Source organism: Lagenorhynchus albirostris, chromosome 4 (assembly GCF_949774975.1).
Source record: "Lagenorhynchus albirostris chromosome 4, mLagAlb1.1, whole genome shotgun sequence".
Taxonomy (NCBI): domain Eukaryota; kingdom Metazoa; phylum Chordata; class Mammalia; order Artiodactyla; family Delphinidae; genus Lagenorhynchus; species Lagenorhynchus albirostris.
The window spans coordinates 98,053,456-98,070,117 of record NC_083098.1 but is presented as its reverse complement, the minus strand read 5'-3'; the positions used below and the strand labels follow the sequence as shown (position 1 = coordinate 98,070,117).

Here is a 16,662-nt window from a genome sequence, read left to right as displayed (position 1 = left end):
TTTGAAGGAAGATGGGGAGTGTTGAACACACTCTAAGAATTTCTCCAAAGTTCAAAAGTACTTGGCATCAGTTTCTACTCATGCCTCTGGTGCCGAAATATCAGCCACCGTGGAAACTGGTCTCTGCAGTTGCTCCCCAGCGACTGGCGAGTATGTTTCATTTGTCCCCTTCTCCTTTCAGTAAGTTGCACATTTGCTTCAATCATTTCTCTGCTGCATCTCTCTAAATTCTCTATCGTGGGAAAGTCTGATCAAAATGTCCAGCCTTCACTATGACCCAGGGCTCTGGTAATGAATTAAGAGTTAACTGGAGTGCACATGAAACAGAGAGCTTGCCAGAAGACGGTTAGAGAATTTCATGACAATTAGCACTGATTTGCGCTACAAGAATACAAAAAAAAAAAATTGTTTCAAAGGAGAACAAAAACAGCTTCTCACACATACATAACCCAAAAAAAGCCTTCTAGCACTGACTGAAAATGATACCATTGGATGACAGAAGAAACACACCAGATTAGCCAATTAGCATTCACCCAAGAAAAGTAAGCACTTTGGGGAGAAGGGAGAAAAGGAACCCATCAACGGTAATATCAACTTTACAATAGCCCTGACTGTTTATCTACCCAAAGGAAGTGCTACCTCCCAATTTTTTTTGTGACCCTCTTGACAATTCTGGGGGAAAAAGTGTTAGTTCAACATTATCGCAAGCCAGAATATGACTCTATTTATGTGACAAGTTGACAACATACAATTTCATGCTTGTTGAACTGATCGGTGTTATATATTCACTGTGCATATTACGAAGGCTCACTGTTATAAATATGAAACAGTATATATACACTTATTCAAAATAACTCCAGCAGTGGCAATTTATAACTGGGTTGTTTGTGCTCTTACGAAGCCCACTGCCACCTTAAGGGGCTGCAGCGCACAGAAACAGATGTGAAGTGTGACTCTGACCAAAATGGACTGACGATGACCTATGTGAAAGCAGGCTATTACATTTTGGTCTGCATGGCAGCTGACACTGGTTTGTATTTAGATATGTGACTGGTGAGAACACTGTGTTCTTAAAGCTCTGTTTAAACATGGGCCAAGACATTTGTCTGCTGGACTAATTATTTTACCACCCAGCCCTGGCAAGTATCCCATTCTTCTCCTTAAAAAAAGAAAGAATGTGAATGTGTATGCACACACACACAGGCACACAGTTCCACTATGCTGTGTAAAGTTACAGTCAGTACTTTAAACCTTGGTCATGTCAGGTGAATGTTGGCAAGAGTTCTGGAACGTCTGCATAACAGAATCGTACCACGTTCTCGAGCAGGTGCCTGGGAACGGGACAAGGCCACAAACCATCAAATCATAAGCTGTCCCAGACACTGTTTTTGGTCAAATCATTTCCTCCTTTCTTTCCCCGCTTTCTTTCTTTCTCTTAGCAAGCTTCAACCAATTTGCAAGTGTTCACTTCCACAAGGACAAATTTGGAAGAGTGAAGAACAACACAGTTTATCCAAATGTGGAAGGAAATGAGGGAACCAGGTGCCTTGCTAAAGCTAGATATCACAAATTTGCATAAGTAGTTTCCCAACGACAGAAGTGCTATTTGGAACAAAATAAATTGCTTGTATTGTATGCAAGGGCACAAACCTTGACCAAGTTTGTGGTTGCTTCCCTGCTCCTATGTTTCTTTAAGTACACCCTGATATTCCTGCTAAGAAGCCCAAGTTGGTGGCCCTCTGTAGGTAGATCTAAAAGGATAATAGTTTATTTATTATTTCATTTAATTATTTGTTTTTAGGTAGACCTAAAAATCTTACTGTTTATCTAGAAGTCTTCAACATCTGTATGTGACTATTAAGAAAAATAAATAAAAAATATTTGAAATATGAATTACGTTGCTGCAGGATTTTCTAGTAATTCTTCTGTTTCCTTTTTGTTTGTTTGCTTAAAAGTAAGTAACGCCCTTAGCTCTCATTTTGAGATCTAGCAATGCAGTCAGTGACCGGAATCGTGGCTCTTTTTTGAAAGATTTTAATTCTAGTGTTTCGGAACTTCCCCACTCCAACAAAGTTTGTTATTCAGAATCTACATCTCTTTCTACTTTTCCTGTTGGACTGAAGTGAAGGTGTTGTCAGTCTGTCTAGTAAATCCAACCCACAAGATAACATAATCACATACATTCATTTCTCAGAGACCTTGGTGGTTCTTATCTCCTTGCTTTTATGATCTCTTATGAACAGCCAGGAATAGCAATTTGCAGGCTGTTGTAAAGCCATCTTAGTCTGAACCTAGCCTTCCCCTCTTTTATCACAGGGCGATATTCTGCAGCTAAATCCCACTCGCCATAGCAAAATTTGCTCTGAGCTCCATTTTCGAATAATTTAAGTATTCTCTGTGTGTATGGAACATATCAAACATGCAGTGTAGGGCGATTATCATTTCAATGAACTATTTATTAATAGAAGGTGGTGTGTGTGCTTTGCTTAGATTTATTGATATGCTGCCCACTGTATATTGTAGCCTGATGCTATTTAGTTCATGGTCATCAGCGTCTCAGACAAGCAGTGCTGTGGCTCTCATGGTCCCAGTTCTTCTTTGTGCTTTGCTCAACTTTATTTTACCACTATATCACCTAGAACCTTAAACACAAGGCTTGAGTTCTGTGTTAAATCACAATTGTTTCCTATTAAGTGTTCCAAGCTCCCCATTTTTATTAAGTTACTTTATTAAATCCTTAATAACATAGAATAGTTAGTTAATTTGTGTGTTGAGCCATGGATGTTAATTTGTAAACATAATAACATACTGCAATCATTTGCATAATAGCATTTTAATCTTTTTAGTAAAAGCTGTAATTCCCTACAAAGTACACTGCAGTAGAAACTAAGTGACTATTGGTAATAGTACAAAGGCCTTAAAATTCTGATCCTATTATAGTGTTGGAACATACCCAAACTGCTTCCATAATCTCTGAAATGTTACTATTCTCTGATTTAGGTGTCTGTGTCAAGAATAAAAATGAAGTATAACTGGTAGCAATAGACTATTTCCTAAATGTAATTTAGTATTCACGAAGCACCAGCACTTTGCAAATAGCTCTGAGGCTTTCCTTCAAAGTTCAGAGCTCCAGCCCTGCACATTGTGTGAGAAACACCAAGGATCTCACACTAAACTTGGTTGTGCCGAAGACAAGCCTCCAATAAATCATGCTGATGTGGCACAGGGCAGGGCATCGGCCACCAAGAATTTGGCTGTTAAGTCTCCTCCCTCCTCCCTGCCCGACCGGCCTGCTTTTACCTCCTTGAACTAACTGCTTCTGAGCAGCAGTTTGGGAGAGAATGAAAAAGTGGGGGAAATAGTTAACAAAGAGACTTCTAAAAAAAAAAAAAAAAAACCAAAAACACCAAAAAAACAACTCTAGAGGGGGCTTGAAAGAGCCCATTAACACCAATCACAAGACTGGACAAAAAAAAAAACAGAAAAAAAAAAAACAGAAAAAAAAAAGCCTACTTGTTTAAAAGTCAAGCCAAGTCATTTTACGCAAGATCTGGTAATTCATTAATCTATCCGGCTGCAAACCTTGAATGAATAACTTGCTCTAGTAATGGAGATGGGCAGGTCTACACAGCATCAGTGTTTAGCATCTGAAACTATGCAAATTATTCTATCATTTTGGAAGAGAAAAGGCACGAAAGTATCTCCTATTATCATTTTGGGGTAAATTGCGTAATGGATAAGAAGTCATTTATCTTTGTAAAAATTTGCCCTTGCCAAGAGTAAGAGTGTGTATTTCCTGTGTATCTCTCTCCCCTTTTCCCTTGCTCTCATTCTAGCTGCTTGTAATTCAGCATCTTTAGCAGGCTACAGCAAAACACAGTACCCTGCTTTGCTTTCAAACTATACCTCAGAGCGCACAATCTTGAAAGTAACCTGAGAGGTTAAAGAAGAAGAAAAAAAATGGTCCTTACAAAATTGTTTTACATCACAGGCAATTCATTTTATAAAACACACAATAAAAGTTTTCATTGTTAAAAGAATAGGCACATAATTATCGGGACAGATAAACCTTGTTAAAAATGTGAAGTCTGGGGTAGAGAACAGTGGAAGAACAATTTGGCTGTCGGTCTTTAATGTTCATCTTTTTATCTGCTTTGTGTGTTGATCTCGTTCAGAGGTGAGCCATCTGCTGGGCTGTGTTTCCAGGACATTTCATATAGATAGGGGGAGGAGGACAAACAGACACTATGTATAAGCTTACCATGCAAGCACACATCGTTGCTATACAAAGAGACAGTTTGTCCACTGCAGCATCCTGAATCTTAATGACTTTAACCTCGACTAATATCTTTGAATAAATCTAAGAGGCAGTGCGCCACTTCTTCCTGATTCCTCCCCAAGTTTTCCTCCTTGTGAATGTGGGTCTCCACTTTCCTGGCTCCCAAGATATCCAGGGGGAGTAATGTTTAGTTCAATGACCCACTGGAGAGTCCAGGAGGTAGGTAAAGCCCAAGAAATGTCTCACCTCCTTCTTGGAGTGCCAACAGTATCGAAATAGTTGGTCTCTATCCCCAAAACACAAACTAGCACCTTCTACAATCATTGTGCCCAATTACACTTACGGATCCTCACTTTCCAAATTGCAAATGGCTAAGAACTAGATTGACTTCCCTGAAAAACAGCAGCCGACCTCAACTTTTGTAACCACAACTTACACTAACAAAAGCAACCATCAGGAAAGTTAGTGGCGAAGGATGTCATTTAACTGGCATCCTTTGACTTACTATTTATTAGTAGGGATTGATGCCAATAGACATAGCCCCATGGGTCAGAGCTCCTGAGCCATATTTTCCCAGTGGTCAGCACAATGGCGAGGAAGAAACAGGGTGATAAACCAGATGTTCCCAAGATAAGGCAGATGTTATCAAGACAAGAAGTCTAAACAGTCTTTAACTGAGGTGTGTAGACACACACACACACACACACACACACACACACACACGTGAACACTATTCAGTCTCCCAGCTGGATAAGCCCACAGTAGAGGTTGATTTGTGACTCTCCAAGATGAACGTCTAACTGATTTATATCCAGAATTTGAAATTTTGTGGTAGACTACAAATGCAAAGAGAAGTACAACATAAATTTTTAAAATACTCCATAAGTCTCCAGGAGTTTCAACATTCTTCAATGTTCTTATGTTCCAGCCAATTATCTCCCCACTTAAATGGCTATTATTTTCTTACTTGAAGTCTATATTCTCCCTAAGCGTCATTACCAAGTGTGGCAAAAATCTGGTTGTGGGCCGCAAATTGAATTTAAATGACAAACTTTTATTGATTGCAAATTGGAAATTCCAGAAATCTTCAAGAAGTGATTATTGTAAATGAATTCGGTCTCTCCACATAAAAAAAGGAGAATTTATTCTCCGGAGGATTAAATTAAGGGGAGGTGGTTGGGACACACATTTTTTTCTCTGTTTGTTTTATTAAAATTCCAAGAGGTTTGCCATTCATAGAAAAGTCTGCCTGACCTCAGGCACAGGCAGAAGCAGGAATTCATTACCATGGAAGGCTACAGAATTTCCTCCAAGGAGACAAGTGAGAAAAAGCAGACACCACATGAATTTGTGGATTGGGTTAAATAGGTTCTGCCCCTGATGCAGCAGGGAGATGGCAGCCCCTTTGTAAAATGACTCACAGTCCAAGAAAGTGCTTCAGCTCCTAAAGGTGAGCAGAAACTTAACCAGATAGATACCCGTGAAGTTCCAATTCCCTTTGGAATATTTTCGAGTTAGTCTGCTTTGCCACCTCCCTCCCTAACCTAACCCATATTTATCAGGACTGATGGAATTTTCCTTTGAGGTGCTTAAATTTTGTTCCCTGGACGCCATCCCCTCTGCTGTCACCTTGTCCCTTCCCTGCACCTGCATCGCATGGGGTTTGGAATGCAGCAGAGCCTGCTGTCGGATTTCCTCTACTTTCTGCTTGTCCATAGCTCTTAAAACGATCAAAACGATCACCCTTAAATACCATCCCCGTCACGTTGCTCTCCTGTTAAAAATCTTCAGTGGCACCCTAATTCCTATCGTGGAAACTCTAAACACTTGCAACTGGGTCCTCAGGGCCTGGCATAATTTTGTACCCACCCTAAATCCAGACTTACCTATCTTACTCCTGTGCTCCCATTAATACATTTTTCACTTTGAGTAAACCAAACTCTTCACCTTCATAATCTGTCTATGAAAAGACTTCACTCTTATTCTCTTATTAACCTTGGTGATGTTATTCTTGCTGATTCCCTCCTTAGCTAGGATACATACATACACACACACACACACACACACACACACACACGCACACACACCCCTACATGTATATATGAATACACACAGTCTTGCCATATTTGCCACTTGCTAATATATATAATATATAACCCCATGCATATAAATATACATGTGCACATATACATGGATGTATATAGTGTTACGTTGTTCTCCAATTACTGATATATATGAACATGTACATATATACGTATATTTGTATACACAGTCTTCCATTATTTGCTAATGGTTTCCGATTTCACCCTCCCCAACTAGATTTAAGGTCCTTTAGGAAATAGATCTATTGGAGCTTTATATTTAATTTTCACATTAACTAATGCAGTTCACACCATCAATAAATATATGATGGTTAACTCATTCATGAGGTTGCAACTATTTACTGAGTACACACTTTCTCCTGCTTTCTAAGAAAACATCTAGAAAAACTTCAGTGAACAAGACAAGCTGGTTCCCTGCTCCCAGAATGCTCACAGTCTCTTGAATAGCCAAGATCTGTTGTTTTTAACTTTTTCATAAGTATATAATATATGCCCATTGTAGAAAAAAATTAGAATACAACTGAAAGTCGAAGGAAAAAATGTAAAATCATCTATAGTCCCACCATAATGACTGAATATTCTTGTACGTTTCCATCCGCCATTCCCCGGTGGCATATAGCAGGACACCTTACAGACGGATAGCAGGAAACCACCCTTTTTCTTTTACAAAAGTTCACAGTATCAGACCTTCCTGCAAGTTTCAGTAATTACCCAACATGAATACTGGCCACAGCTTAGAGACCTTCCCTCCCCATTAGCAAAGGCAGCCTTCGGTACGTATTCTGAGCAATGACCTAGAGGCAGCTACATCCTCACTCTCCACGTACTAAAGAACCCCAAGTAGCTGCATTCAGAAGTTACCAGACCAACAAATGAAAGATGCCCATTCAGTGGAATCAAGGAGGCATCAAAGCAGAGGTTAAAATAAAGCAGAGACACGGTGGCCCACACTGTCCCAGAAGAGCCAATGTGCTATTTAACCTAACCCATGCCACCCATCTTTACACACTGCCATGCTTTAAAAGTACTTCTTTATTCTCCTCCTTCAAACAATGCACAAAGCAACAGAGAGAAGGAAGTTGTGTTGCAATATTCTGAAACATAAATCTTGCTACCAGCCGGTCCAGGGACAGCATCCTGTTTTCCTGACACATGGATAAGATAAACTGGGTGCTGCACCTATAGGCCTTGTGTCCTGTTTTGCTAAGTGGCTTCTGAATCATACGTGGTCACCTGCATTTACACATCCAAACATAGGTTGTGCAAGCAGAGAGCGCTGTTTGTGTGCCCAGTTACTCAACCAACATGCACAATTACGTGTCAGCTCACTCTTCTCCCACTCAGGAATTCACTGTCTCCCCAATTGGGACATTCAATTCCATTCTTTTTTTTTCTTCTTCTTCTTAAGTTATTCAATACATAAAAATCAAACTAAGATTCAAATTATGGAAGAGGTCAAAGGAAGAAATTTCTATCTATTCCCAACGTTTAAACATTCTGCAATACTAAATGGAACTCTAAATACCCGCTTTCTTCCCGCTTTGATGAGAATTCAGAAATCCTGTGGCCAGTTTCCAACAGTGTCATCAATGTGATACTTGAGTCAGGGAAAAGTGTTGAACTGCTCGGTGCCTTATTTTATTCTGGGAATCCGAGGTAGATAATGCTTGTTATTGGCAGATCAGAGGTGGCAGAGACCGTGACTGTTGGGCTTGCTCAAGTACAAGGCCTTCACAAATGTGATGAGGCAGGGTTTTGAGAACTGGAGGAGAACAAGGGAGCACAGGTGAAAGTCCGCTGTGAGAGGTTTAAAGTCACAGGCGCTGGGAAATGCCTTTGGGGTAATGCAGCTTTGGTAGAAGCAACGTGCAAGGCTGTAGCCATTCAAGGGTTATTCTGTTGCCTATGGAGTTTCTTTACAGGGGAGGACACAATTGTAGAATTCCACCTATGCTCAAAACACACTTTTTTTTTTCGTTATAGAAAAGATGTCTGAGTTTAACGCTAGAGGGCAAAGAGTAGAGGCATCTTTCTGTATGCAAATGCTGAGGAAGCCGCTGCTGTGTGTAACAATATTGCCACATTTGGCCTTACCCTCGGCATCAACAGAGAAGAATGGGCTTTGTGACATCAGAGAAAACTGTTATGGGGACTTACTGATACAGTCACTTTTGCTGTCTGCCACTAAGAGAAGTCCTGACATATCAGTCCTGGGGCCCTGGGCATCTCGATAATTTTATATGGCTTCTAAGTCTTCATATCCTATTTTCTTCATAACTCTATTTTCTCTCTCAGAAATCTGACGGATTCATCTTTAGTGTTTTCTAAAACTTGCGGCGACTTTTTTTTTAAACAGGGTTTCTTCACCTCAGCACTATGGTATGGTCACTTGGGGTCAAATGATTATTTGCTGTGGGGAGCTGTCCTGTGCATTATAGGATGTTAAGCAGCATCTCTGGTCTCTACCTACTAAATACCAGCAGCATCTCTCTGCCTCCTGTCTTAAAAATCAAACATCCCCCCAAACAATGCGAAATATCCCCAGGCAGGCAAAGTTGCCTTCAGTTGAGAACCACTGGTTTAAAATGAACTGATGAGAGATTAAATGAAATAAACCTTGTGTTTAGAGGGTTGAAAACAATTCCACCAGTAGTATAAAGTTATATAGGAAAACAAAAGAGGTGTCTTTGTGTAGATTAAGCATCTATAGATATATAACTGGTTGCCAAACCCAGTCTCCCGGAAGTATAAATGAGAAGTACCTCATGCAGTTGCCACGACATGAAATACAGGGACACCAGCCATGAAAAAAAGGTGTATTTTTTGCAACCAGCCCACAAGGGAGGCCTTGACCACCACGCCATCGCCCCAACCACCTTTTAGTTTTTCCCTAACCATCTTCTACAAAATGCATGGCATTCACCCAATATGAAATAGGCGATTTTTAGATAAGAGGTCTATGGAGATGGACATTTTTAAAAGTACTGTTTACTTAATGCAGCATGACTTAAAATGGGCCTGTAACCTGACAAGTGTACTGAATGAGGAATGTTCAATTTACCAGTTCGAACCAGCCAAGTCCTCACATGAACTTTCTGAGACCCGGCTGAGAAGCCTGGGAAAGTATAACTAACCACAAACCCTCAGTGTTTCCTCCACCTGATTCCTTCTCCCCAGCTTTCACTCCATTACTTGAAGCACTCTTCTAAGACCCACTTAATGCTCCAGGCATATTATAAAACCTTAGTGGTCAACAGAATCTACAGCCATCTCAGCTCACCAGCTATATACCTGCTTCCATGTCAACCAACACTGAAAGGAAAGATTCTGTTCTATTTTTAAATATATTGAGCAAAGAAGCAGCTTGGTATGTAAAGGATGGCTGTCACCCAAATTCACTGTTATTCTATTTTTAATCAAGGATAATAGACTTCGAAGTCAGATACATCTGGGGTTCAAATCCCACGTCTTTGTCAACTGTGTGACTTTGGGAAAATCACTTAGCCTCTCTGAAACTCACTGTCTGCATATGTAAAATGGGAATGATAATAATAGTACCTAAACAATAGGTTGTTTTGAGGGATGAGTGCGATGACATACATAAAGCAAAAGTGTGCCCAAATGTTGGCCATTTTGTTATTACTATTACTCTTATGAACATACCATATTCATCACTCACTCACTATTCACAAAGCACTTATTCAACACCTTCTGTGTGCTGGAAGAACTCAGTAAATATTGTAAAATGGGTTTTCTTAATGACTCAATAAACATTTATTCAGTGCCTTTTATGTGCTGGGTGCTGGAAAAACTCAATAAATATTGTAAAATTGGCTTTCTTAATGACTTGAGATTTCAACCAAACAACACTGAAGTATAAGAAATGTCTCATCTGGTGGATAAAAAAATACATTTAAAGTGCTTTGTCTGGAGGCTGGCACATGGTAGACAGAAAATGTTACATGATAATGGTGGTGCTGGTGCTGGTGATATTGAAAACTCGTTGATTTGATAATCTTTACTCAATTCACTTGCCAGAGTTTGTCCCTCTAAGAAACCATTTATTTTCAAGTAAATGAGGACTGATCTTGTAAGAAAGAACTTCTTTTCTCAAAGTAACTGTTTAATAGGTGCAGATTAACATTCTTTATTACAGGGTAGGCTTATAATAAAGAGTCTAGAGCCTGGGAGGTAATTCTCACTACTCAAAAGTAAATTAATTTTGACTAATTTATAAGTAAATATCAGAGTAGTTGGGCTTAGAAGTTCCCATAATATAAAGAAATCAGAGGTACGATTATAAATATGACAATGACAGTAAAAAAAAAACTGCTCACCTACTTTGTAAAATAATTAAAGGTAGACCTCATGCCTTGGTTAAAAAGAAATGTGTTCTTTTACATTCTACGTTAGTTTACAGTAGGCACCATTTTCTGTGGGAAACAGACAGGGATAAACAGGTGTAGACGTTTGTTCTTCTTTGTCATTTATTCTTTCACAGTCCCTTAGTATTTCAACAGAGTTTGATGCACTCTGTTGTGGGTCCTTAGGGCCTTAATTCTCAAAAAAAAAAAAAAAATTTGTTTTCCAAAATCGTTTTTCCACAAAATAGGAAGTGCCTAAGTATGATGAAAAGTCTTTTGGTGACAGCAAAGTAAGAACTCATTATGCTTTCAGGCCAATAATATTTTAGTGTGGCATAAGCCAAGTTCAATGAGAAATTAATTTTCACCAAGGGCTGTCCTTACCTCAAATATGTTTGACGGCTCATTGTTGTACTGATTGGATATTATTTCTGACTGGTCACTGCACCACTTGAGTCCACCCAGAAAGCTGTCTGTATCCAAGTCGTTCACGTCTAGTTCAGAAAGGTCAAGTTCAGGAAGATCTGGGCAAAGAGGCTGGTCTTCACCAACCAGAGCAGCACACTGCAGGGGGCAGGGGAGGAAAGAAAAAAGCTTTCGTTAACTGCAGGAATTTATTAAACTGCAATAGCATGTGATAGGAATTAAGCCTGGTTAATTCAACGACACCACCAAAGCTGGTTTCCAGGGTTTTAGTCCCCAGAATAAACATCCTAAATTCTTTAACTCACTTTGCTCCCAAAGGATACTTTGCCAGAACCATTCCATCCCAAATTCTACCTCCAAATCCATAGTAAATGCCATGCTTCCAGGAAGCCTTCTCTGATTCGTCCAGTTAGAAATCAACTTAGATTTGTTGGTACCTCTTCGATAGTTAGCACTTACCAAGTTTCAAATTGTTTTCTGGTTAACTATATGCCAAAGTTCACTCTACTCTTAGAGTATAAGCCCTTTGAGGGAAGGATACAGATTTGATTTCACCTTGGAATTACATCACACGTACGAGAGACAAACGATGACTAAATGAGAGGGAAAAAAAACCATAAGAACTATACCAGGAAGACTATCTCCATTTACTCTCTCTTTAACCATTATAATCCATAAAATTCATTTAGCAACTAATGATGCAACGTCCTTTAACATGTCTATGGTTCTCTTGAATTGTTATTTAAATCTTTTACTTGACTTTTCATGAGATTCTGAACTTCTCAAACAGGTCAAAAATAAATCCATTGAGATGAAGGACAAAAATCATATTTTTTATGATCTTTGTTATCTTCCACTATGTGTAACTTGCAAGTCTTCTGTGTTGGTGTGTGCGTCTGTGTATATGTGTATACCGTTGGGATCACCTGAAGTCTGAAAAGAAAAACCACTCTAGCACACCACAACTATGTTTTTGTTCATCATTTATATATTCCTAAACTATGCTCTAAGTGAATTCAAAAGAACAATTTTTTATTTGGAGTTTTAAAAATGGTTTCAATATATTGAGAGGCTTAAAATACCCTCTACCGGGACTGGGCTGCTTGTCACCTCCTTGCACAGAGTAAGTGGTCTGTTAACTCTCCTGCACTGTGGGTTTCTGAGGAAAGTGGACCCGCTTCCTAAGGTGGGCTTCTAACCTCGAATTGGCTATCTGACTGCTGTTTCATCACTGCCCATTGTGAAGAACCCTGCAGAAACTTCCTTTGGAAGGGATCTGGTGACGCCAGAGCCATAAGGACTTTATCTATCTGCAAGCCGAGGGGTCTCAATTGAAAGGCACACTCTCTGAGGTGGTACCCTCACGGCCCTCCCTTCCAAGGCCAGGAGAGATGCTGGGGAGTTCTTCCCATCCAGGCAGCAGTTGGGCATGAAGCTAAAGATACTGCTTGACATTCAGATTTTGAATAAAATAAGTTCTACGCAGATTTTTTTTCTCGAGCACCCCTGTCATCCCTGGCAGGCTACATTACACGGGTCATACGCAGCAGCATGTTTGTAAGCAGCACGCTGAGAAGTAGGTACTGGGGAATGGAGCCAGCAGTTGGTAAGGGGAGGCTGGGAGAAGGCTGAAAACGCCTGCACTTCCTCCCTAAGACCACTGGGCCCCACTGAGATCCCAAACTGCAGGCACAAAGGTAATGCCAAGAAAGGGCAACCCCCTTCATCTCAACTCTCCCCTTATCATTTTATCGGTCTTTCTCTTTTATTATTGGAGTTAGCCCAAAGTTACAGATCCGTATACTTGACTAGATTGATAAGTGAGCGGAGGCTGGGCTGAAGAGAAGATTTTGTTCCGGGACAGTGTTTGGATTTTACAAGCACAACACTTCCCAGTCTCCACACTTGCCCACTGCTTGTCCTCCAAACACAAACACACACACCCCCACACACAGTTAACTCTTCCACAACACGACCAATGCAGAGACAAGGGCGGAACTTTTTCACTGGTGCAAAACCCACTAGGATTAGGGGAGAGTCCTTAAAATAAAAAGCCTAAACAACAAAAATGACGACAAAAAAGAATAAGTTAGACAACGTAGGATCTCTACATCTGGCTTAAATTCCTTTTGTGGACGGCATACTCTAGAACCCGTGTTCGGGAATGTTGATACCAACTGGTGGACAACTTCTTGCTGTCTCCCTCTTTAACAGCCCTCTCGAGGCATGACTTCTCCAAAACCCTTTAACCTTTCAGAAATATGTATTTTTCAGTAACTTTTGAAAACCATTAAAAAGATCAGATCAATTTTTTTGTATTTTACTCTGCTGTAATTCACATATTTCTTTCCTTTCCTCTCTCTGTCTGCCTCTCTCATTTTTGCTTTTCTGCTATCATTGAAAAATGTGCATGTGCTCTTGCCAATGCTGACGTGCTAATAAAATCAGGGCTTCTGAACGTGGCATTATCCTGATAATCTAAAACACATTAGTGGCAGCAAGTGTTCCTGTTATTAATTTATATTTGGCCTTTGGATGATGCCAGACTTAACAGTCCGAGCCCTGTAACTGTCCTCATCTGACACTCTGATATTTACTGCTTCCCTATACATCTGTAACAGGTGTGCTTTACTGCAATTACAGAGACACATTCTACTGCCTCTTCGCAACTATGACAGCTATTTCACAACCACAGCCTTAATTTTATAATAAGATTTAAGAGGATAAAGCAGTCACTAAACACAAAAGGCTAATTATTGTACGTTATTTCACCCCAACAGACTTTTCTCTTAGTTAAAGAGCAGACAATAAATTAGCTTAACTGCACTGATGATAATGAAACATTATAATTAAGTATAATTCTCCATTAACCTTTTGGAGGTTTTTGTGCCATTGATGGTAAATTTTAAAGAGAGAGAGAGCAGAAAGAGTGGACTTGGCCACATTAATTACATTAATGAAAAAAGAACTTGACTTCTTAAAAAAAAAATTAGGACAGGGGATAAGGGGCAGGGCAGGGGTCAGTAAAGAATGACAGTCTTAGTAGAGTGTATGTCATCGGAACTGTCTCTATCAATCTTGGTAAGCTTACTGGACATCACCTTCATTAAACTGTGAAACACGGGGCACTCTGAGTAGCTATAGTGATAGAGGCCTTTATTAACCAACGTACTGTCCCGTCATTATGTGCAAAAGGGCATAATATGTTTTAGGATGACAGCAAACATTAATGATTCAAAAAATGAAAGCGGCCTACGCTACCTGCTGCTCATAATATCTGAGCCTGGCGGAGGTGATTCCCAGGGCTGCCACCACGAAGGCTGGGCTGCTAGCAGCCTGCTGCCTCCAGCGCGATAGAGAAGCGACTGGCCCGTCTCAGCTGACCGACAACTCAATCCACGGCTGGACAATTAGCCCGAGACCTCACCTCCTTAAGAACAAAATTAAAAAGCCAGTGTCCTAAACGGTTCTGACGCTTATTTGAAAATGACCGCAGGAATGCCGACGAGGAAAGGAAATCTTCCCTATTTCCATATGATCTAGTTCTTCAATCAACTCCTAGCAGCATCAGGAAGAATACATGATGGAAAAATGAAACTGCAGCAGCTGAGACCCACAGTGCCAGCCAGACAACCGCCCGCAGGATACTCCAGCTACTCGAAGACAATTAGGACTTTGAAGCCACTTAGAACCCTGAGTCGTAAGAGCTGCAGGACGTATGAATTATCCATAACTCTTCCACCTTACCAAGAAATCACAACAAGAGAAGAACAGTTACAATCTGAAAATATATATCTGCCAAGGCAAGAGAGGGCAAACGGAGCCAGCATTTGCCAGCCCAGCGAAGAGTTAAGGATCCAGGGCATGCCTCACTAGAGAGGAAAAATGCATTCGCAGATGGCCTTGGCCAAATTATTTTCACTTTAGATGTGTATCGCAGCACCACATGGACATCTTATTTAATCAAATCACGTGTAGCCCTTGATCCTCCCCTTACCCTACGTGCCCCCAGCTTCCCAGAGGAAGCTCTCCCAGCCCTTTGCCAGATTCATTGTTAGCTGCTCAGATCCTCCCTGCAATTCAATTCGGGTCCATCTCACCAGAGTCCACAGAAAGTTTTGCTTGTTTCCCAAGTTGGCCAAACTTCCCGAGAACATTCCATTGTGTTGAATGCGAACATGCCGCGGTCCTCCGTCCCCCCCGCTAGTCACTCTAGACTCCAGAGATTACGAGGAAACCAGCTCGCTTTTTTCCCCCCTGTATGAATTGTAGCCAGCAGAGACTGTGGAATTGATGTATTGCCATCTATTTTTACACAAGCAGTGAGCAGCTCCACACACAGTCCTGCATAAACTCTATTCTCTCTCCGGCTTCAGGCAGCTCTCCGTGGTACAGAGAGATTTAACCATTGGCTTCCCTGCCACTGACGCTGATGGAAAACCTTGCACTGTAAGGCTTTTTTTTTTTTTTTTTTTTCTTTACTGGCCAAAGCTTTCAACCACATAGAGGAGTTTTAAAGGAACCAGCTTTGTTGTTTTGTGTTCTGTGGGAAAAGCAATCTAAAATAGCCCAGCAGGATTATTTAGGATTCTGTGAGTTCTCTGATGAACAGAGAGGGAAGAAGAAAAAAATCCAGACTAGAGTCAAAACTGACTAGATTTGAGCCCATCTATTTTAATATTTTTATCTTCATCTTATTATAAATAGAAATGGCATTTTTCCAACCAGGCCACTAAACACCACTGGAAAGACTTCAGCTTCTGATTCATATCAATATCTTAGGGCATAAATATTGCATATGAGTAGAAACAGAGCCAAAAGCACATGGAAAGAGTTTCTAACTGCAACAGATCCTGATGACAGCAGCTAAGCTTTGATTTGTTCACGGTATCTCAGAGCCACCTTAAAATAGCAAACTTATTGGAGTTAAGATAAGATTGAGATTCCCTTCCCAAAGCTCCTGCCGGGGCTACTCTGCTGCCTCCTCTCCTCGCCCAAGCCCAAGCCCTTCCCCCTCTTACAGGAATAATTGCATTGCGAGGGAAGCTTCCGTCCTGGCTGCAGTGCTGAGCCCAGCCCCACCTCACCTCGATGTCACTCCATACAGAGTCCTGGTTGCACATGTCCCACGCCATCCAGCTCCTGAATGACGCCAGTCAAGCTGTTTCAACTCCAATCCACAGTGACACAGAGCACACACTCATGCAGGCAACCAGCCCCTTACTGAGAGTGAACTGAAGGCACCTGTCTTACTACAGTCCCCAGTCACATGACAAAGCTATTAAAAAGTAGGCTGGGCTGTCACTCACCCAGCCTCCCTTCTCCTGTGCTGCTAGCTGCTCAAACTCGTGACGTCACTCAAAGGCAGCCCTCTGCCTCAGTGAAGTAACGCTTAAAAAAAAAAAAAAACGGAAAGAAAGAAAGAAAGGAAACACTTGGACTTTTGGAGCATCATGCTGTGACTAAAGCCAGCTTTGAATGCCACCGACTC

General features: G+C 40.8%; 1 protein-coding gene across 1 annotated transcript in view; it reads right to left on the bottom strand.

Annotated features, from left to right (window-relative positions):
• Positions 1–16,334, bottom strand: part of PPARGC1A (PPARG coactivator 1 alpha) — a 97,709-nt gene extending 81,375 nt beyond the window's left edge. Inside the window, exons 1-2 of the mRNA XM_060148418.1 lie at positions 16,259–16,334; positions 11,130–11,309 (exon numbers count right to left, since the gene is read on the bottom strand). Of these exons, the coding sequence (XP_060004401.1) occupies positions 11,130–11,309; positions 16,259–16,306 (228 nt within the window). The 5' untranslated portion in view covers positions 16,307–16,334. The remainder of the gene's footprint in view (positions 1–11,129; positions 11,310–16,258) is intronic.
• Between the last annotated feature and the right edge of the window lie 328 nt (positions 16,335–16,662).